Source organism: Sus scrofa, chromosome 14 (assembly GCF_054392235.1).
Source record: "Sus scrofa isolate SSC_HxYL_T2T_F1_AM1 chromosome 14, Sscrofa_HxYL_maternal_Yorkshire_Landrace_v2.0, whole genome shotgun sequence".
Classification (NCBI taxonomy): domain Eukaryota; kingdom Metazoa; phylum Chordata; class Mammalia; order Artiodactyla; family Suidae; genus Sus; species Sus scrofa.
The window spans coordinates 95,405,251-95,428,454 of record NC_139396.1 but is presented as its reverse complement, the minus strand read 5'-3'; the positions used below and the strand labels follow the sequence as shown (position 1 = coordinate 95,428,454).

The window sequence follows — 23,204 nt, the reverse complement described above, 5'->3', positions numbered from 1 at the left end:
TTAAAAAACCCTGTGTCCAGGCCATACCCATGCCAATTAAGTCTGAAGGTGGGTGTGGGGCTTGATGCATTTTTAAAACTCTGCAGATGATACCAATGTGCAGGCAAGAGAGACTCACTGAGCTAAATCAGAACCTTCCATCCATAAGCACATCCTTTAAAGAAGCTATAACTTCCCCCTTTCCTCTTCCTCTCAGTGTCTGGTGTGTGGGAAGGTGGCTGGGGGGCTTGGATGGTGACTACCTCAGGATGAGAAGAGCAGTTGGCCTGGCCATGGAAGCTGATGGTTGTCTGGGAGGATGGCAGAGGTGAGCTCTGGGGACATGCTTCTTTCCCTTGGGGCTCCTCTTTGCCACTGACCCTAATGTGCCCTGGACCCTGAGTTGCCCCAGTGCCCACAACCTCCCCCCACAACCCCCACTGCTTTCTCTGTAATACGGTCCACTCACCTGGCATTTTCAGAAGTAACTCAGGTGTTCCTATCATGGCACAGCAGAAATGAATCTAACTAGGAACTATAAGGTTGCAGGTTCGATCCCTGGCTGTGCTCAGTGGGTTAAGGATCTGGCGTTGAGGTGAGCTGTGGCAGACACTGTGGCTTAGGCTGACAGCTGTAGCTCTGATTTTACACCTAGCCTGGGAACCTCCATATGCCACATGTGTGGCCCTAAAAAGCAAAAAAAAAAAAAAAAAAGAAGAAGAAGTAACTTTATTAATGAGACAAAGGCAACTGAGCATATATAGACAGCAAAACAATGGGCCAGTTCCCAAAGTTCAAGTTTATTCCAAAATATTGTGGAGTAAGTGGACCGGAGTTGGCCTGAGCTCCAGCACCTTTTACTTGGGGAGCCTGTGGTCCTGCCTGGGTGGGCTACTCGACTTGGCTGATCAGTACTGGAGGTGCTCACTCAAGTTCAATGACCTCACCTTGGTAGCTCGAAACTGGCCCTGGTAGGAATATGTACACCATGCAAAATCAGCAAATGCCCCAAATCAGGGATTTCCCTTCCAGGAGGTGGACTGTTAAACATGAGCCAGGGAGTTCCCCTTGTGGCGCAGCGGAAACGAATCCAGCTAGGAACCATGAGGTTATGGGTTCCATCCCTGGCCTCGCTCAGTGGGTTGAGTTTCCGGCGTTGCCATGAGCTGTGGTGTAGGTTGCAGATATGGCTCGGATCCCGCATTGCTGTGGCTCTGGTGTAGGCAGGTGTCTACAGCTCCAATTCGACCCCTAGCCTGGGAACCTCCATATGCTGCGGGTGTGGCCTGAAAAGGATAAAAGACAAAAAAAAAAAAAAAAAAATTAAACATGAGCCAGCACACCACTCCTTTGTTGGTGTCCAGACCTCACCCCCCCATGTCCCCCCCACCACCTTCAACTCATTTTGGTTCCTAGAAGCTGGTTTTCCTGGTGAGGCCCTGCCTAACTCATTCTCACCTGGTGGTTATCTTGGGAGGTTTTCTTCATGTATAGGAAGTACAGTAAAGGAGATCTTATTTTTCTGACAGTGATCTTAAGCCTGAGCAGAAAGAGTTGTAAAATTGTTAGCAGCAATCTTATTTTCCAAGCATGGAGAGGATTTACAAAGGAGCTATTCACACATCCGCCCTCACCCAGGAGGCCTTCACGTCCAGACTCCTGGTGTACACACAGCAGATGAGACAGCTCTAGCCCTCTGTGCGAGCGTTTGATACACGCACCTCCAGTGACAAAGGAGGGACCGGCAGGCATTTAATGGGAGGTCACAGCAAACTTGCCCTTCTTTCCTGAGGCTCTGCTCAGGGCATCGAACTGAAGCAGCTGGAGGATCTGAAAGAGGCTCGGAGCAGAGGGGCGGGGGTTGGGGGGGTGCGGCCCTCCAGTGGCCAAGTGCAAGGGGAGGTGGAGGTAAAGTAGGGACTTTGGTGTGGAGGGGGGATGGGCACAAGGAGCAAAGATGGAAATCTGACCGGGAAGATAAACACTAGGCTTGGGCCAGACAATCTGAGTTCCTTACTTGGCTGTCTCTAGAGCAGCCGTCCCGGCTCTGACTGCACATCCAATCTGGGTGCGGGGTGGACGGGGGGGTGGCGGCTCTGGCAGGTGGCCACACTTGAAGCCCTTGAGCCCACCTTGCTGGCCAGCTTGCAGTGTGGAAATGGGAATCACAGCAGAAGCTTTGCACCCCCTTTGTCCCCTGACCCCGCAGCCCCTGTGGCCCGGTGAGGCAGAGGACTGCTAGGAGGTTGAAATTCAGAAAGATTTAAGGGGCCTGCCTGAGGTTGCACGACTCCAGGTCGCGGATCCAAGGTCAAGGCCTGGGTCTCTTTCCCATCACCTCTCCCAAATGGACTCTCCCTCAGCAGAGAACAGAGAACCCCCGAGCCACCCCGCCTTCCCCGAGGGCTGAGGGACAGCCTGCAGGACTGTCAAGGGCACACAGTGTTCTCTGTGTTTTCTGAGCGCAGGGGCTACTTCTCCTTTCTTCTTGCACCTCATCTCCCGGCCCAGGGCTCTGTGGGATGGGTGAGGCTCGGTCTGTCCCCACCATGTCCCCTCCAAGCTTTCCAAAGGGACAGACCCAGTGTGGCCCGGGAGCCTCCTTGTTACAGGCACAACCCCCTGTCCCTCCAGGTTACCAGAGTTTGCCTGCTTGTGTCTTGTGGTGTTTTGAGCGGGCCGAAGAGCTGAGCTGAACTCAGCTCAGCATCCTTGATCTTAGCTATTGAGGTCTCCAGGCACCAAGAGCTGCTTCAAGGCTGAGGTATGGACACAGCCCTGGCTGCCAGGCCAGTCAGGATTCGTGAGCATGAACGTGCCCACGGCCACCTGGAGAGACTAAGGCAGGCTCGCAGGTGCTTCCCACAGGCTGGAGGTGCCAAGGCTGGGGCGCTGCCTCTGCATCTTTAGCCAGTGCCCCAGGCACCCTTGTAAGGAGGTGTCAGGCTCCACATTCACCAGCTGGGATCCCTCGGGGATTGAGGCAGAGAAGCTGAAAAATCCTAAAAAATCAGGCATTCTGGCTGGAAGGAGATGGTTTGCATCAGCAGTGAGGCAGCCAGTCATGTGTAAACTCTCCGGTGTGCTCCAGCCTGGGCAGTGATCAGGGTGCCATGATCTGTTCCTAAGCTGCCAGGGAAACCGGGGAACTTGGGCCCTGGGCCACCACACTGGGGAGCCTCTGATCCCAGGTCCAGAAGGGACCTTAGCTATCATGGGGCCCAGCCCCACCCAACGTGGGAATCAGAAGTCACTGGTCTGTGCTGGGTTACCTCTGTGCTGGGAAGCTCACTCAGAACTCCTTACCACTTCCCTGGACCCAGGCCCCTCCTCCTCCCAGCACCCTTTTAGATGGTGGCTGCCACATGTATGAGGAATAGTGCTCTGAACTATCGTTTTTATCATCTTGCCTCTAGCTGGTCCCATTGGCACCAAACAAGTTTGCCAGTCAATAGTGCCAATGATTAGTGAAGAGAGGTCAAGCCGACCTCGGAGAATCAGAGGGGGAGTATTTTCTCTAAATACTCCCCCTCTGATTCTGCGCTAATTGATTATTTTAAGCTTCCACACACACAGGCAGGAGTCTGGGAGGGCTGTGTGTGCAATGGAGAGGAGGTTGGATTCCATTGCCTGGAATAGTGACAGTTGGAAACAACCTGAATGTCTAACAGCAGAACATGAGCCAGAGTGTGGTTTCTCCATTCCACGGACGACCACGGTGGCCATAATAATGTCACCGACCTGTAACCTGAAAATATGTTTATAGGCATTCCCATTGTGGCGCAGCAGAAATGAATCTGACTAGGATCCATGAAGATGCCAGTTTGATCTCTGGCCTCGCTCAGTGAGTTAAGGCTCTGGCATTGCCATGAGCTGTGGTGTAGGTCGCAGACGTAGCTCAGATCCCACGTTGCTGTGGCTGTGGCATAGGCTGGCGGCTGTAGCTCCGATGGGACCCCTAGCCTGGGAACTTCCATATGTCACAAGTGCGGCCCTAAAAAGAAAAAAAAAGTTTATAATGGTTAATCAAGAAAAGTATGTCATGGCTTACTATCTAGGAGGCCATTTTTGAAACATAGTTGTGTATGCCCATACACACACACACACAAACACACACACACACACACACACACACGCATGTAAAAAAGTTGGTAAAGCCCTATACCTCATAGAGTAATTGGTTCTAGGTGGTGGAACATGGATGATTTTATTTTTGCTCATCCATATTTTCCCATTTTCTAAGTTGGATTATTGGTGCTAAAGGGCCAGTAATCCATCACAACCTTGGCCCACAGAGGCCTCGCCCTAACTGGCGGAAGAACCCAGAATGGGTCAGGCTCAGGGAAGGGCCCCGACTCTTGAATGTACTGAGGTCAGAGTTGTTTCGTCAGGTGGTGCTGATGATGTGTCCACTGTGTGCCCAGCCCAGGGCGGTCCTGAGCCCAAAGGAACTTAGGATCTAGTTTAGGAGGTAAAACATTGATTCATTTGTTCTTTCATTCATCCAACAAATAGCTCTTGAACCCCATGGGCACTGTGCCAGGTACTGCACTTACAGGGTGAACAAACGTAGTCCCCGAGTGTAACGTGTGATAGTCTCTTTTCAAGTGTTATGGGAGTTTGCACGGAGACCAGAGAGAATGACAGAGGAGGAGGCTTTTGAGCTGGAATATAAGGATCAGCAGGACATTGGTGAATGGGGATGAGGGCATGGCCCACAGGAGAGGGCAGAGCAGGGGCTCCTCTTCCTCTCCAGGTGTACCAAGGTCCAGGGACTTGGCTTCTGTGATAGCGAAGAGCCATGTGGCCCTGGGAGGCTTCTGTAGCCTCTCCAAGCCTCAGTCTCCTGATCCACAAATGCAGGTCATTTCACATCCTCCTCTCTTGTCAGGATGCTCTGAGCATAAATGTTCTTCTTTAAGCTCTATGCAGAAACTGCCAGTTGGCTCTTGGGCTTGTTTCTTGCTAGCTCGGCTGCTCCGGTTTGTTAACTCTGCCAGCTTGGACACAGTCTAGTGGCCCCATGGCTCCTTACTGTATGCTACTCAAACGACTTTAGCAGTTAAATCAGGGGCAAGAGGTACACTTAATCCCCACTATCACTGTCCTTCAGCAGAGCAGTTTGGAGAACACCAGAGACCCAGAAGAGGCCAGCTCAGTGGGTGGTACTTGGAGATGACAGGCTGAGAAATCAGGCAGCACTGTTCTCTCTAGGTCTGGAGTCAGGGGCATTTGCTCCAAGGCTGGGCTGTAACTGGTCATTGTGCCGCTCAAAGCAAACCTCAGCAAGGGCATCACGTGAACACCGGCCACTCTGTAGCCCACAGGCCTTCCTGGCTGAGGGATGGAGGAGTCATGGAGTCCAAAGAGGGAGAAATCCTTAGTGACTCCTGGTTCAGCCCTCTCTAGAGAAACTGAGGCAGAACCAGTGGTCTCCAGTGGCAGGTGGGAAGATGGGGTCACTTAGCAGCTCTGAGCCTTAGCCTCCATCTGTGAAGTGGGGCTGTATTGTCAGCTGATGTTATGAAGCTCTCAGTTTCTGGTCCAGCTCTTAGTGAGAGGTCAGTGGAGGGTGACCAGCTCTGGCCTTGGTCTTGGCCCTCTGTGTTGTGGAGTGAAGCACATGGGCTTTGGGACCAGGAACTGGCCTGCCTTCACCACTTATTGGCTCTGTCAAATAATAATTGGATCATTATTGATAACTATTGGATCCTGAGCCCTGTCAAAGAAAAACCAGAGCTGAACAGTACTTAAAGCAGAAAAAAAACAGATTTTATCCAGGACTATTGCAATAGGAGAAAAGAGACCTCAGTGTAGAACAGGGCTCAATTCCAAATACAGCATGGACAAGTGGGAGGTTATAGCCAAGAAGCGCTGGGGGGCAGGGGGGCAGTGGATGGAAAATTGAAGAGAGGAATCATCAGGGCTGAGAGGGGATTCTGGCTACACCGACCTCACAGGTGTTCTTGCTTGAAGGTAGTGATCAGACATCACGGGGGATGGAGGAGGTATCAGGGATGGAGGATTCTGGCTAAACCAACTTAGCAGAATTCTTGCTAAAATTGGACAAGAGATGAACACAGAAGCACAAAAGTTGAAAAGTTCAGGGGAGTCAGAAGAGAGTTAGAGAATCTTTCTCAACACAGAGAATCTGAGTCTCAGTTTCCTTATCTGCAAAATGGGTCCCTGTGAAGACCCATCTAACACAGGGCCTCAAATATCAGTTCCCAGAAGCAGCCTCTTTTGTTGGGCCCATTTTAAGAACGTGTTAATCTCTCTGGGCCGTGATTTCCTCCTGTGTCACATGGAGGTTATAATATGCTGTGAAGTCACCTGACTTCTTAAGAGCCCAAAGCAAGAGGATTTTCTTTCTTTTTTTTTTTTTTTTAATTAATTAATTTATTTTTCTAGGGCTCCATCTGCGGCATATGGAGGTTCCCAGGCTAGGGGTCAAATCAGAGCTACAGCTGCTGGCCTATGCCACAGCCACAGCAATGCCAGATCTTAGCTGCATCATCGACCTATGCCACAGCTCACGGCAATGCCGGAGCCTTAACACATTGAGCGGAGCCAGGGGTCGAACCTCATGGGTACTGGTCAGGTTCATTTCTACTGAGCCACAATGGGAACTCACGAGTTTCTTATCTGGGCCATCAGGGACACAGGGCATACTGTCTGTGCTGTCTGCCCAGCTGCTGGCTGTGCTGTTGACTGTAGCCATTACAAAGTTAATGTGGGAGTTCCCGTCGTGGCGCAGTGGTTAACGAATCCGACTAGGAACCATGAGGTTGCGGGTTCGATCCCTGCCCTTGCTCAGTGGGTTAACGATCTGGCGTTGCCGTGAGCTGTGGTGTAGGTTGCAGACGCGGCTCGGTTCCCGCGTTGCTGTGGCTCTGGCGTAGGCTGGCAGCTACAGCTCCGATTCGACCCCTAGCCTGGGAACCTCCATATGCCGTGGGAACGGCCCAAGAAATGGCAAAAAGACAAAAAAAAACAAAAACAAAGTTAATGTGCTAAGTCATTAGCCCATTTCTTCCCAGCCCTTATTAGTAGAGGAAATGGGGGCCCTGTTTGCATAAAGAGAGTCAAGAGATGGCCACAGGCAGCCCCTTCCTTCAGCCCCCACTCCAGCAGCCGCCCCACCCAGTAAGGCACAGAGAGGAGTAGCTGTGTAATGTGACATTAGCATCCTCTTGAGCTCCAGAGGATACAGATGATGGATGGGAACTGGTATGAGTTGGTCTTGCTTTTGCTCCCCTTGCAGGAGTAGTGTAACCTTGCATTCTGGAAATGCCTTATCTCTGCTTCTTTCCCTTCCTGAGCCTCCACATTTGCCTTGGACTCTGGGTCCCTCCCTACCGCCTCCTTTACTGCTCCTGTCCTCTCATCTATCATGTAGGCTCCTGCCTGCCAGAGGGAGCCCTGCTTGCTGCCCTATAGCCAGTCTAGTTACTTGGGACCCAAGCCACCACCCACCCTAGTAACTCTCTGCCAGCTGCCCAGAACATCTTTTGGTATCTCTTCTGTATATGTGCCAGGTGTGGTGTTTGGCCCTGGGGATTCAAGGACAAAGGCAAGACTCTGCCTTCAGGAGGTTAATAGTCTCCCCTGCCTCCAGGACTAGACCTCTGATCTAACAGAGCCAGCCCCCAGGGAGCTCAGAGCCAGGTCACCCCAAGGTGATGAGCATGTACTCCTGGGGTGGGGGTTGCTACCTGTTCACAGGGCCGGGGGACCTCATTTGACAGCTGAAAAGGCCGAGGTTCAGAGATCCAGCCTAATTCAACACGAACATTGGAAAAGTCAGTCTCATCTTTTTGATTCTAAAGACTCTGTTCAGCATCTTAACCCCCCTCCCCCTCTCTGACAATGTCACATGAAGTAATCGGGGGCATTTGTCAGAAAAAGGTGCTGGGCTACAAGTTTCAGAAGTGTTCTCATGCACTTCTCATGAAGTGTTCTGGGTCTGTGACCCAGAGGGGAATAACAAGGCATGGAAGATTCTGGAACCAACCTGAGAACCTCTCCAGGAAGCCCTTTCTGTCACGGCAGGTCAGCAAGGAAATGCCTGCTGCGGGGATCTTAGAGATTCTGTGACTCCTGCCCTGGGCCCCTGGCTTCTCTTGGAGGTGGAGTCTCTGGGCTGTGGAAGGGGCTGATCCTGGCTGGGTGGCCCAGAGGGCTATGAGCATCCCCATCAGGGGAAGCCAGACACCCCTGCTGGTCCCAGGAGTTCTTCAGGGAGACTGTTTTCCATCTCCCAATACTAAAGGCATCCTTAGAGGGGTCTCGCAGATGATGGGGTCGAGGGTAAGGGTGTACTAGGCTGGAGAGCAGGGACTCAAGCCAAACTGCCTGGCTTCTTACCCTGGCTCTAGTACTTCCTGGCTTTGTGACCTTGAGTGGGTTGCCTCACCTCTCTGCACTTTGTTTTCCTCATCTATAAAATGGGCATGATAACACTTCTCAATTCATAGGACTATTGTGAGGATTTAAAAACTCAAGGTAAAGAGCTTCACACATTAGTTAAACAAAAACCTACCATCAGAGTTCCCGTTGTGGCTCTGAGGGTTAAGAGCCCGATATAGTGTCCAGGCGGTTGCAGGTTCAATCCCTGGCCTCACTCAGTGGGTTAAGGATCCGGTGTTGCCAGGAGCTGTGGTGTAGGTGGCAGACATGGCTCGGATCTGGCGTTGCTGTGGCTATGTGTTAGGCCAGGAGTGGCAGCTCTGATTCGATTCCTAGCCTGGGAATGTCCATATGCTACGGGTGCAACTGTAAAAAGAAAAAAGGAAAAAAAGAAAAAAAGAAAAGAAGGAAAAGAAAAAAAACTACCAACAGCAACAAAATTTGATCTAAGACACAGATCCCAAAGGCCCAAATCCCTGCAACCTCCCTCCTTGCTGGGGTCATCTTGGGTTGACAGCCTCTGGGAGGAGCAGCCCCTGGGAGGAGTAGCCCCTGGAAGGAACAGTATCTGGGAGGAGCAGCTCCTGGGAATTCCCATGGGTGCTGAGTCACTTGAATCGGGTCTCAGGCCTTTGGGTTGTTTTCTCCCTCACATGCTCACCCCACCCAGCTGGACATGGACATTGTGGCGCTCGCTGTGAACCACAGGCAGCAAAACCAGGGCCCAGCTCTGCTGCTTCATAGCCAAGCCCCAGTCTCTTCTGAGCCTAGGTAAAGAGGGCAGAGGAGAACCCATAGGGTCTCCCCCCATGGCTATGGGAGCATCACAGATCAAAGTGCTTTATAAACTTGAGTGACAAATACATGTGCAGAACTATCCTGAGTTGGTGGCCTTTCCTCCCTTCTTCTTCCCAGAAAAGCTAGGAGGTGGCTGTATCCCATTTGTCAAGCCCAGAGGGGAGGAGAGTATCTGTCTCCAGGGGATGCAGCAGTGGGGGTGCTTTCCAAAGGGAGCAGAGCAGACCCAGTGTGGGCTCTCCTTGCCCTCTCTCGGCACTGCCTGGCGTTCCCCCCTGTCCCCCCGCCACAGAGCTCCAAGGCTTGGGAAGGAAGCAGAGCTGCAAGACCCTCGCTGAAGATCAGGGGCTTGATGTCCATCAACCTGGGTAGGGGCAGGCAGGTCCAGTTGGCCTCTTTTGAAAGCCCTGGGATGTGACTGGAGCTCCTGGTAGGCTCAACAGGAATTCTAGAGAGTGGTTAGATGAAGTCAGTCAACCTTGCTCCCGGGCATACATCCAAAGACATTCTCACACTGGCCCTTAAGGACAGATGGAGGCCTCCTGGTGTCCACTTCCAGCAGAGTAGAGAGGTAAGGTGTGGTGGGGGCCTGGCATGTTTTTCTAGGCAACAGTCCAAAGCAGATGGATTAGATAGACATCGAGCCTCATGGGGAGATGGTAGAACATAGTTTATTCCCCAGCACCATTGGTCTTGGGCCCCGATGCCCTTCCCGACTAAAGGAACCAGGGCTTCCTGATGGCTGATTGCAGAACTGAGCCTTACAAGACAGTAAGGAATGTATCTAAGAAGTGTGGGCATGTCCAAAGACTTCAAGCAGATCCAGGGGGTTCCCAATGGCCAAGTCAGGGACAATTTGAGCACCAAAATAATGAAATACAAGGATGAATTATAGACCACTAGATATACTGGAGTCTATATTGATAACAAAAAAATCATACTCAAAATGTCCTGGGTGGGGGGGTGGAAATGTCCCAAGGGGTTCACTGTGGCTCAGTGGGTTAAGAACCCAACATAAGAGTTCCTGTCATGGCGCAGCAGAAATGAATCCAACTAGGAACCATGAGGTTTTGGGTTCGATCCCTGGCCTCGATCAGGGGGTTAAGGATCCGGCATTGTCATGAGCTGTGGTGTAGGTCCCAGACGCAGCTCAGATCTGGCGTTGCTGTGGCTGTGGCGTAGACTGGCAGCTACAGCTCCAATTAGGCCCCTAGCCTGGGAACCTCCATATGCCTCGAGTGCAGCCCTAAAAAGACAAAAAGACAAAAAAAAAAAAAAAAAAAAAAAAAAAAAAGAACCCAACATAGTGTCCATAAGTATGTGGTTTGATCTTTGGCCTCACTCAGTGGGTTAAGGATCGGCATTGCCACAAGCTGTGGTGTGGTGACATTAAATAATTTAGAGGGAAAATAAAAGGCATGCTCATCAAATCTGTGGATAAGAGCCGTAACACCCACATGACAACAGATTCAAGATTTACGGGTATCTCACCATTCTAGAATGCTTGATGGAAGCCAAGAAAATGAAATGTAAGTAAAATGCAGAGTCCTGAATCTAGGTCCAAAGAATCAATTGCAGAGTTCCCACTGTGGCTCAGCAGGTTAAGAACCTAACCTAGTATCCATGAGGATGTAGTTTTGATCTCTGGCCTCGCTCAGTGGGTTAAGGATTCGGTGTTGCCTTGGGCTGCTGTGTAGGTCACAGATGCAGCTCAGATCGATCCCACGTTGCTGTGACTATGGCACAGGCGGCAGCTGTAGCTCCAATTCAACTCCTGGCCTGGGAACTATGCTGCAAGTGTACCCTAAAAAGAAAAAATCCATTTCCTACATTTCAAATAGGGGCGATACGGCTTGCAATCTGGAAGAAAGTTTCTGGGGCGATCAAAATATTGGTGGTGAGATGGGCCTAGAACCCCATTTGCTGAAGAGGCTCCGAAATGTTCAGGGTGGGAAAAAGGTGAGGTGAAAGAAATGACCTTGGGGACAGGGGCCCATTGTTCTCTGGGCTCCAGGGAGCAGAACTGGGAGAGGTGGGGACAAATTACAGTAAGACAACAACAGGAAGAGCTGTCACTGAGTTCTGAGCATTGGCCCAGAAGCTGTGTCACCAGGTCTCAAAAAAAAAAAAAGAAAAAAGAACCCAACCATGTTGGCACCCTGATCTCAGACTTCCAGTCTCCAGAACCTTGAGGAATAAATGTTCTTTAAGCCGGCAGCTGTAGCTCTGATTAGACCCCTAGCCTGAGAACCTCCATATGCTGCAGGTGCAGCCCTAAAAAGACAAAAACAAAAACAAAAAAACCCAAAAAACAAAAAACCCCAGGTACTCAGAATAGCGGCTGGACACACAGAAGGCAACTGATAAACAGAAGCCAATGCTACAACATACAGGTCCAGGGCTGGGCTGCCCTGGATGCAGACCCTGTCCAGGCAGAGGCTCCAGCTGCACTCACTCCTCCCCAATCCATGAGGGGTCTCATAAGAGCTGTAGCCGCTGGCCTACGCCACAGCCACAGCAACGAACCCACAACTTCATGGTTCCTGTTTGGATTAATTTCTGCTGCGCCACGACGGGAACTCCCTATTCTGAGTACTTTGTATTAATTCCTCTGATCCATACAACTGCACTGAAGAAACCGAGTCACAGAAAGTTTAATTTGCCCAAGGGCACAAAGCTAGAGAATGGCAGAGCTGGGATTTGAACCCATTTCTCTTCATATAAATAGAACCATACACTGTGACCTGTTGTGTCCGACTTGTTTCATTCGTCATAATGTTTTCTAGGTTGATGACTGTTGTAGTTTGTGTCAGTGCCTCTTTCCTTTTCATGGCTGAATAATATTCCATGGTCTGGCCAGACCACTTTTTGTTTACCCATTCATCCTTGATGGACATCAGCTATTGTGAATAGTGCTGCCATGAAAACTTGTGCACAAGTATTTGAGTTCCTGTTTGTGATTTTTGAGTTCCACTCAGGACTGGCATTGCTGAGATAAGCAGTAATCTTGTGTTTATTTTTTAGGATTCTTTCTTGTATGTGGGGCCAGGTAAGGGGCCCTGAGCGCGTGTGCAGCAGGTGATTCATCATAGTCCTTCTCTGTTGTGCCTCAGCCCCTAACTGTCCCTCTCTCCCCCCGACAGACGTGCCCGTGGAGAAGCTGGCCGCCATGCCCGCCTTGCGCAGCATCAACCTGCGCTTCAACCCGCTGAACGCCGAGGTGCGCGTCATCGCCCCGCCGCTCATCAAGTTCGACATGCTTATGTCCCCGGAGGGCGCGCGGGCCCCCCCACCCTAGGCCTCCCTCCTCATGCCCGCCCAGCAAGGGACAGAAGCCACCTGGCCTGGCACCCTGAGGGCAGGGAGGCCTGGCCTGTGGGAGGCCAAGCCTGGGGGGCTGGGGGCGGGTGGGCTGAACAGAGTGGCGGGAGGGGTGCGGCGTCCAGGATAGATAGCATAGAGCAGTAGTGGGCCCTGGAATGCTCGGAGGCAGGCGGCGAAGAATGGGCTGGAGCCCAGACTCAGGGTGAATCTGGGCAAATCCTCACCATCTCTGAGCCTTGTAATTAATTTGAAGAAAGGGGCAGTGGTGGGTTTTGTTGTTGTTGTTGTTGTTGTTGTTTGCCTCCTTTGGGCTTCGTGGAGGCTTTGGGGGGAACTCATGCCTCCAACTTACCTTCAAATCACCGATATCTCCTGAGCCCATGGATGAGCATCGCTGAGCATCTTCTGGGCCCTTGTGGGTTGGAGGCCTTGTTTCTAGTGCAGAGAGCCAGTCGCTGTCCTGAGAAGGACAGAAGACAACCTCCATCTATTTATTGCTTCCTATGATCCGACCCAGATGAGCCCTCCCCAGTGCTCCATCCTCAGCCCTGTGGGCCTCTGGATTGGCAGGAACCTGAACCAGGAGTCGTGGGAAAGCTGAGGAGAGTGTGTGGCCCAGCGCTGCAATGGGGCTGCAAACATTTGTATAGGAGCCCAAGGACCATCAGGCCAGCAAGTGGGGAGCAAACCAAGTTGGCTCTGTCTTTCCTCATGATGAAGAAATTAGTAGGAAGAAGAAAAAAAAAAAACAAAAAGGAGTTCCTGCTGTGGCACAGTGGGTTGAGGATCAGGCATTGCTGTGGCTGCAGCTCAGATTTGACCCCTGGCCTGGGAACTTTCATATGCCTCAGGTGTGGCCAAAAAAGAAAGAATGAAGGGAATTGGAGGGGTAGGAAGTCCTGAAGGCTCCGTCCCTCCCCAGGAGGGACCAGGTGTCCTGGCATCAGCTTCTGCTGCAGGAGCAGCCCAGAGAGAAAGAAAGCCATTTGCCCCTGTGGCACCATCGACACAGTTTCCCTCCAGCAGCAGTCTGCCTGCCTTGTTATTGGTCTCTGTGGGGGCAGAAGGCACTTTGGACCATTGGATTTGTGGCCAGCCAGCTCCCAGGCCACCACCCAAAGCCCTGATGACCTAGTCATCTCAGGGCCCTTGACCTGGAGTCTAGGGTGCGGCCAGGCAATTGTATGACCAACCATCTGTTCACCTGGACTGAGGGGTTTGCTAGGACGTGGGGCTTTCAGTGCTAACAACGGGACAGTACCCGGCAAACAAGGACAACTGGTCCCTCTACCAGGAGGTGGCCTGGGGCTCTTGCTTCCTGACAGCATCTGTGGTTTGGAAAACTCCCAACTCCTTGATCCCTGGTATCTACCTCCCACCTTCTCATCTGTGGAGCAAACAGACTCAGCCCAAGCCCACCTGGCCTGGTCTGTGGGAGACACCCACGGCCCCAGGACTGGAAGCAAGCAGGCTACGCAAGCCCTACATCCACGGACCAGTGGCCACTCTTCTACTCCTAAGGTTAGACTGTTCCGAGCTCAGACCACCACTCAGAGCACTGACCCTTTCTCAGAACGCTTCCAGCCCCATTCCCCGGCCCCAGCTGGGGCCTGCTCCTGCCCAGGCCTTCTGTCTCTTAGCAAGAAGCTGACAGGTTGGGCCACTGTCGGCTCATTGCTGAGTACTCGGTGTTCACTCTGCTCATCTCCCAAGGCCTGGCTGGTGAAGCTCTGGGAACAAAGGTTTTCAGGGTGGGAGGTTGAAACGGGATTTTCTAGGGCTTCTGAGATGAGCCATGGATGCTGGGGACAAGTGGGCCTGCAGGCCAGTGCAGGCTGGCCTGGCCCCACCCAGCCTGGGTCCTGAAGTGGGTTTTCTCTTTGTCAAAAAGTGGGGGGTGGGGCACTTTTCTGATCTGCACAAAGTCATTGTATGGCCAGAGCCCTGCGACTCAAGTGTGATCCATGGGAGCTCATTAGAAATGCAGAATCCCAGGCCCACCCCAGATCTGCAGAATCAGAGCCTGCATTTCAAAAGATTCCAGGTGATTCCTACAAGCACTTTACTGTGTGAGAAGCAGGGGCCTAGGGTGACCCTGGGGGGTGCCCTTGGAGTGGAGGGTGAAGGGTCTCAGCTCCTCCCTGCACCGTCAGGGGTCCGAGTCTGTGCTCATCTCCCCCTCCTAAAACCAGTCCCCAGAGACCCTGGACCTCTTAGATCTTTTCAGAGTCTGCGTGGCACTCCCGGTGAAGGGACAGCCACCAGGAGGTGAGGGCTGGATTTGCCTTCTGGAACCCTGCCTTTCTGGGTAACCTCTGCATGCCAAGCAGCTGCTTCCCCGGGTCCTCACCACAGGCCCTCTGAAGGGGTCGCTTCTGGAAGCTGCTTCCTGCTCTGCTTGGAGAGTTTGCCTTTGCCTGCTGGGAAAGCTTGGGCAGTCAGAAAAACTCCCAATCAAAGCCCACTGTGTAAGTGAGCCCTTAGCTTCAGTCTGCAATAAAGAACACGTTGGTTTCATCTGCATCCTTGGAGTTTGATTCATGCCCACATCTTGTGCGGCCCCAATGTCGATCCCATCCCCCAGTGGAGAGCAGGGGCCGCCCCTCTTGTTGAAAGAGTGAGATAAAGCAGCTAGCTGGGGTGTTACTTGGAGTAGTCAAAGTGGACACAGGCACAGCCATGCAGAACTGATGCCTGCTAAAGCTGTGTTGCCACAGAGCACTAAACATCAGCCTGGGGGAGACCTGGAATCTGTGAGGAAGGATGAAGGGGCCCGCGGTCCCCCATTTCTCCCTGACTGATACAGGAAATTACACCCTTAGCAATTCATTTCTCATTGACCAAGATTCTCTTGGAGGTGGTCTCTGGACCAATAGCAGCAGCCAGGGAGCTGGTTAGATATGCAAATCTCACCCTCCACCCCCATCTGCAGAATCGGACGCTTCTGAGGGTGGGGGCCCAGCGCCTTTTAACAAGCCCTCCAGGTGTTTGGATGCAGGTTAGATATGGCTCCTGGGTTGAAGGTTTAAGTCAGTTTTGGTTTTCTAAAGCTGGGAGTCAGAGTTCCCGTTGTGGCTGAGATGTAACCAACCCAACTAGTATCCATAAGGATGTGGCTTCGATCCCTGGCCTCCCTTAGTGGGTTGTGGATCTGGCACTGCCTTGAGCTGTGGTGTAGGTCGCAGACGTATCTCAGATCCTGCCGTGGCTGTGGCTGTGGCTGTGGTGTAGGCTGGCAGCTGCAGCTCCAATTTTCAACCCCTTGCTGAGAACTTCCATATGCCACGGGTGCTAAAAAAGACAAGAGAAAAAACAAGACTGGGAGGTCAACAAGAGTTTGCCTTGAATTTTAGGCCAGACTCTCCATCATTTTTATTTAACAATCCTGTATAGAGCTTAGTGCATACCAGGCAGAGTCTAAGCACATTAGAGATATTAACTCAATCCATCTAACAACCACGGCTAGCTCTGTGAATTGGACAAACCTCTTTGCCCTTTCTGGACCCCCTTTGCTGTCTATAAGGGACATCCCTAAGGGCCTTTCCAGAACTCGCATAGTCATTATCTCTCTGATTCTGGGGGCTCTGCTATAACTGCCTCCTGGGGGCTAGCCTGAAAAGTCAGGCTGCTGCCCACCCCCTACCCAAACGTCAAACGGAGGACTCCCACCTGACTCCGTCTCTTTTTGCTGAATGCTGGCTCACCAAAGACATCCCAGATCAACCTGTTTGTCAGATAAAGCTGAGCCAACTCTTCTCAAGGTAAGGGACATCTCTCCAACTCCTTCTACCTGCACTGGGGGCAGGGGCAAAGTCAGCAGTGAGGTTTCAGAGTCTGGCTTCAGGTGGGGCCTTCAGTGTGGGGGAGAAAACCTTGATTAGGATGCGTAAGGAGTTTAGGATCAGGAGACAAAACAAGGAGACGTTGTTTTGGAATTCCCATCATGACTCAGTGGAAACAAATCCAACATCCATGAAGACACAGGTTCGATCCCTGGCCTCGCTCAGTGGGTTAAGGATCCGGCGTTGCCGTGAGCTATGGTGTAAGTCACAGATGCAGCTCAGATCCTGCGTGGCTGTGGCTGTGGTGTAGGCCAGCAGCTACCCCTAGCCTGGGAACCTCCATATGCTGCAGGTGCAGCCCTAAAAAGACAAAAAAAAAAAAAAAAGACACTTTGAGGCAAGGGGTTCAGAGAGTCTTAGGTGTTAGCTCTCTTTTGATGCAATTTACTGAAGAGTTGGGCAATTTGATGTTCCTTTAAATGGTTCTTTTAGGAGTCTCCTAGAATGAATGATAATTTATGGTGTTTACTTCCTGGACAAGAGATTCCTGGAATAGAACTGTTATGTTGAAGATGGTGGAATACAAAGCATATTAATGGTAACAATAAACTGTGGGGCTAGAGGGTTGTTTGGTTTGTTTGAGAATACAGCTGACATATATTAGCTTCAGGTGTAAATATAATGATTTGATGTGGGTTTATACTGCAAAATGACCATCTCAATAAATCTAGTTAACATCCATCACCACACATAGAGGGTTTTGGTTCTGTCTCCCCAAAATACAATGCTGGACCCTAGGGTCTTACTTTGGAGCTGCCCTTTCTTTATGTGAAATGTGCCTGGGGTGGGGAGCAGTTCCTGGAAGGGGGAGCATTGGCAGCTGCCCCAGGATGCCTGGCCAGAGCCCTGGGAGAGATGCCATAGGCCAGGAAAGACCACCTAGCACTCCAGGGACACGGCAGTTACTCCTAAACTGCTCCCATTTTATAGACGGGAACACTGAGCTCCGGAGGGTGTTCCAGGGGGGCAAGTGATATGCAGGGCCCAGAAGAATGTCCAGGCTTCCTGGCTCCAGCTCTGGGTTCTTTCTGGGGCCCTTTCTGCGTCCTGAGCTGGTCTTCTTAGCTCTCCCGGTCTTTCTTCTTTGGCTGATTGGCCCTGGCGGAGCTGTGGGAATGTGTCAGCCATTAGAAGTCTGACTTGTCATTTATAAATGCAGATAACTCTTCCTTCGGGAGAGCTCACTAAGGAGCATTTTAAAGCAGTCTGAAGGAAGTGCTCCTCTGAGCTGGCTAATGGGTGGGGGGGCACCTTCTGGCTCCCAGGAAGGGACCCCACTCTGGCCCAGACCTCAGCCTCTCTGTAGCTGCCCTGCCCTCACTCTTCACAAGGACAGTCCCTCCGCTGCCATAAAACAGATGCTGAAAATGCTGGTAGTGTGCCAGCAGCCTACATCCCAGGAGCCATGGGGAAGCTGCTTCTCAGATACCAGGCTGAGACCCCCTTTCCCTTCCCTGTGGAATCTGAGCCTTTTCAAATAGGTGGCAACACCAGTGGACTTCCTCTCCCCAAAGGTCTGAATGCACTTCCAGCCAGGAAGAGAGAGACCGACCCAGTCTCCCACTGGAGATGCTTGACTTTCCCACCACCTGGGAGGTATTCCACAGGGCGCTCCGTGGCTTCATGCCAACCCTCCTCCTGGACACCTACCAACTCCCTCACACATCCTAGAACACATCTCAACTCTGATCAGAGGAGAGAGAGTGCCTGAGAGAAGTCAAGGCCTCATGCTTTCCATCCACACAGCAGGATGTAGAACGGGGCATGCTGCAGTCAGTGAGGTCCCTGCGCTTTGGGTGGCAGGGGGCAGGAGGGAGTGGTTATAGGCTAGTTAGGGAAACAGGTGTGAGAAGAGAAATGGTACCTTAGTGTCAAGACAGCAGTTCTCAAACTTTGCTGCACATGAGAATCATCTGGGGATCTTTAAAAACTACCAAGCTGGTGATTTAATCGGTATCAGGCATGGCCGAAGTATGGCGGGTGGGGCTTAAAATCTCCCTGGGTGGTACTAACAGGGAAATATGGGTCTAAAGACTGGCCTAGAGATGTGGGAGCAGAGAGGATGGGACAAGAGACAGGCTGATGGGCAGATGAGGTGGGATGAGAATTGGGATAGCGGGAGTTCCCGTCATGGCACAGTGGTTAACAAATCCGACTAGGAACCATGAGGTTGCAGGTTCAGTCCCTGCCCTTGCTCAGTGGGTTAACGATCTGGCTTTGCTGTGAGCTGTGGTGTAGGTTGCAGACGTGGCTCGGATCCCGCGTCACTGTGGCTGTGGCGTAGGCCGGCGGCTACAGCTCCGATTAGACCCCTAGCCTGGGAACCTCCATATGCCGGGGGAGTGGCCCAAGAAACAGCAAAAAAAAAAAAGACAGAAAAAAAAAAAAAGAATTGGGACAGCAAGAGATAGCCAGGCAGTGGGGAGAGCACAGAAAAGGGCATGGAGCACTTAAAAAGGAATCTCAGATGCTAGGTGAGGAAAGAGGGGATGATTAAAGGAGACACAGCAGGATTCGAGGCTATAGGTCATAAGGGACTTGTATGGCACATGGAGGAGTTTAGGTTTTATCTAGGTGGTACCTGGAAGCCTCGGGGGAGTGTAAGCAGAGGGTCACAGTTAGGGAGTTCCCGTTGTGGCGCAGTGGAAATGAATCCGACTAGCAAACATGAGCTTTTGGGTTCAATCCCTGGCCTCTCTCAGTGGGTTAAGGATCTGGTGTTGCTGTGAGCTGTGGTGTAGGTCACAGATGCGGCTTGGATCCTGAATTGCTGTGGCTGTGGCATAGGCCAGTGGCTATAGCTCTGCTTCAACCCCTAGCCCGGGAATCTCCATATGCCGCAGGTGTGATCCTAAAAAAAAGCAAAAAAAATAAAGAGGGTTGAAATTAGATTTATTATTTGAAAAGACCATTAGGGATAGTATGGGAGGTGGACCATAGGCATGGGGAGCATTCAGATCATTCATTCATTCAATCTCCTCATAGTTGCTGGTGAGCTCTGTGAGGCCAGGACCCTGGTGGAAGGGGAAAAGCCAAGGAGGGCTAGCAGTGGGTCTCCACTGGAAAGTTTTGAATAAGTTCTGATGCCTAGGCCCTAGTTGCCAGAAACTCTAATTCAGTTGGTCTGCACTAGGGTCCCAGCACTGGTGATTTTTTTTTTTTAAAGTTCCTTGTCTGATTCTCACGTGGAGCCAAGGTTGAGAACCACAGGCCTGTAGAGATTTAAGAAGTTGCAGAAGGGCTCTGAGCTGAATTCAGCTCATAGATGTATTTTGTTTAGCCTGCACAATGTTTAATTTTGAGTGAGTTGCCCACTCACCTTTTCATCAAAAAGATCTGGGTTTTTGGCTTCTGAAAAATCAGAAAAGCTGACCACCCCAAGCCTGCATTCTGACGGCAGTGATCTCCTGGAGCTGGTGGCAGAAGCCAGGCAGAAGTACCCAAGTGGCCATACCTTGCCACACTCATCTGTGCATTGGCTTCACCTGCCTGGCCCTTGTAGGCTCCTCACCTGCCACTTGGTTTATGCTCAGACTGTGCAGATGGGGGTTTTTTCCTAGGAGGACAACACAGCAGGAGGAGCAGCCAGCAGGGGACGGAAGACAGCTGATTTGGGAAGAGGGGAAACTTCCAGGTTTGTGTCCACTGGCAGCTCAAAATGCAAATACGAGACCAGGTTAGTGATCACCAAATGACTTGCTTCTAATCCCACCTCCCTTTTCACATTGATGCCCAGAGAGGTTGATGCCCAACTCATTCAAGGTTACGCAGGAAGCAGAAGTTGCCCTAGAGGAGTTCCCGTCGTGGCGCAGTGGTTAACGAATCCGACTAGGAACCATGAGGTTGCGGGTTCAGTCCCTGCCCTTGCTCAGTGGGTTAACAATCCGGCGTTGCCATGAGCTGTGGTGTAGGTTGCAGACGCAGCTTGGATCCCTCGTTGCTGTGGCTCTGGCGTAGGCCAGTGGCTGCGGCTCCGATTGGACCCCTAGCCTGGGAACCTCCATATGCCGCGGGAGCGGCCCAAGAAATAGCAAAAAGACAAAAAAAAAAAAAAAAAAAAAAAAGAAGTTGCCCTAGAAGTGGAGGCTCCTGACTCCCAGACACAGCATCACAGCCTAAGACGTGGCACCCTGCCAGCCTGGACCTCAGCCAGGTTTCTCGGCTATGCCTCAGTTCCTCCAAATTCACCGCAGCCCATTAAAGCATCCCTCCCTTGGGTGGCGGGGACTGTATTGCTTTCTCTAAGGGGAAAGGCCATCCTTCAGTCATGCTGTTGTCCCTTTGACCTCCCTCAGTGCCCACCCCCACCCTCAAAGCTTGATTTAAGATCACTCTCTACCGCCGCTCCCCTCCCTTCAGACCATTCTCCAAGCAGGTGTCCACAGGGATTCCAGTCGGCACAGGAGGCTCTTCTCCCTTCAAGGACCTTCTCCATCCCACTGCCCTCTGCCCCAACTGGCACCCAGTTTTCAGGTGGAAATCGGTTTCAAGGAAAGTGGGGCTTCCTGTGAAAAGATTCCTAGGATGGCACAGGAGCCCTGCCACAGCAGCTGAGGGTGGAGGGGGATGGGGAGCAGCTTCCCAAGGATGAGGGAGGGGCAGGGCCCAGGGCTTGGCCAGAATGGACAGAGAGGGAAGCCCTGCAGGGCAAGGAAGTGCTGGGGCTCCTCCAAATGAACAGGGTTTGCTTCTGTGCCCTGGATGACTTCACCCCCAGTTTCTCAGATGCTTCCAGAGGACTGAGCATCTTGGGGGTGGGCTGGGATGCAGGTGGGGAGCAGAGCCAATGCTCTCGGAGTCTGGAGGAACGTTCTCCTTCTATCGCCCACTGCCCAGCTGTATAATATTAGGTAAGGTATAGTGGCTTCACCTGTAAAATAGGAACAAAGGTGCTTTGCTTGATGGAGGGTCCAGGGCTGGGAAAGACCCTAGACAGAAGGTCAGATGAACCTGATCTGAACGTGATCCGAAACAGAGCAGTGGCAGCCAGGTTTCCTGGGAGCCCCTTTGGAGTACGTAGGGAGGTGAGAGGAGACACTTTTTACATCTGCATGGAAGACCTTTACCCAATCTCCCCGTTTAGCTTCCACCCATAACTTTGGGAATAAGAAAGGACACTGTGTTGGTGGCGCTTGACTTTTCATCCTCACAACAGTCTTGAGAAGATGAGAAGTTCCATTTTACAGATGGTGAAAGTGAGGTTAAAAGGCTTAAGCGACTCACCTGAAGCTACCAGATAATAAATGGTGGAGACAGAAATCACACCCAATTCCTTCTCTCCACGGCATTACCCTGCCTGACCCTCAGAGTCTGGACCGCTGAGTTTGTTTTGCATAGGGCCACACATACTTGGGCATGGCACAGAGTTCCAATGGTGAAAGAAAGAAGTCTGTAGAAGAGAAGGGAGGGAGTTCCCATCGTGGCGCAGTGGTTAATGAATCTGACTAGGAACCATGAGGTTGCTGGCTCGATCCCTGGCCTTGCTCAGTGGGTTAAGGATCCAGTGTTGCCGTGAGCTGTGGTGTAGGTCACAGACGTGGCTTGGATCCCACGTTGCTGTGGCTCTGGCAAAGGCCTGTGGCTACAGCTCTGAGTAGACCCCTAGCCTGGGAACCTCCATATGCCACAGGAGTGGCCCTAGAAAAGCCAAAAAAAAAAAATGAGGAGGGAGAAGGAAGGAAAAGAGGCTCTGTGGTCCAGAACCGTTCAAATAAAAAAGATGTCAGGTGGGGGGCATTGACTACAAGCTTAAGGCAAATGCACAAGAATGATTAAAAGGTGGCTGCTAAAGAAAGAAGAAAGGGGGAGAGGGAAAAGGAACAACAAAAAGAGATGAGACTGAACTATTCATAGTCTAGTGCCCACATAAATATAGCTCATATTTACTGAGCACCTGCTACGCACAAGGAACTGTTGTGCTTTACTATATGGTAGTAATATTATCACTATTTTGTGGATGAAGGGAAACTGAGGCCCAAAGAGGCTAGCCTTTCCAAAGTCACACATGCAATGAAAGGCACTGCTGGACTATGCAGATTTTACAGCTGTGTCCTGAACTCTGTGTTGGTCAAGGGGGCTTGATGTGACTTGTCACAGTTCTGGGTCCTGACTATCAGGAAAACTTCAGGAACTGTGAGCAATTCCACAGGAAGGTGGACTCAGGAGTAATGACATGATAACTTTTATCGAGCTCTTACTGTGTGCCAAGCACCGTGCCAAGAGCTTTACTTAGAGGAACTCCTTTCATCTTCACAAACTCTAGGGGGTAGGATTATCCCCATTTTAGAGGTGAAACTGAAGCATATCACAGGAAGCATATGGCCCAAAGAGCCCAGTGTTTTGCCTATAGATGGGCAGATTTGAGAGGGCACCCCCCCCCACCCGACCCCCCCAGCTCTCTGAAGGGCTGTCCTGCAGAGAAGAGAATGATCTGAAGTCAGAAGTACCCACTGCTGAGCATTAGGATCAGGACACCTGCCCAGGTCAGGGTTACACTCAGCAGCCTCTAAGGCCCTTCCAGTTCTGAGTCTCTGTCCGCCACACTGGGCAGAGGAGCGGCTAGAGGGAGAAGGGAGACTAGGAGGAAGCCTGATGGGTACCATTTCCTCAGAGCCTTCCCAGAATAAACCCTAATCCCCCATAATGGGAGGAATGGGCCATTCACTCTCTTCCCTCTGCCAGGAACCTGGGAGCCTCATTCATATGACAAAAAGTCTAGGGTGGAGGTGCCTGGCCAGGGTGAAGTGGGAGCGAGGTGGCCTCCAATGCTGCTCAAGGGACCATTTGTTGGGCATCTCCAAGGTACTGGGTAGAAACTTTGACATCATCTCATTTACTTCCCTCAAAGCCATT

The 23,204-nt window shown here is 51.6% G+C and overlaps 1 protein-coding gene across 2 annotated transcripts in view; it reads left to right on the top strand.

The window, feature by feature from the left end:
* Nucleotides 1-15,033, top strand: part of LRRC20 (leucine rich repeat containing 20) — an 81,570-nt gene extending 66,537 nt beyond the window's left edge. For both annotated transcript variants that reach the window (XM_001925274.6, XM_005657404.4), the window contains exon 5: nt 12,330-15,033. In XM_001925274.6, coding sequence (XP_001925309.2) covers nt 12,330-12,484 — 155 coding nt within the window. In that variant the 3' untranslated portion in view covers nt 12,485-15,033. The remainder of the gene's footprint in view (nt 1-12,329) is intronic.
* Nucleotides 15,034-23,204: the final 8,171 nt, after the last annotated feature.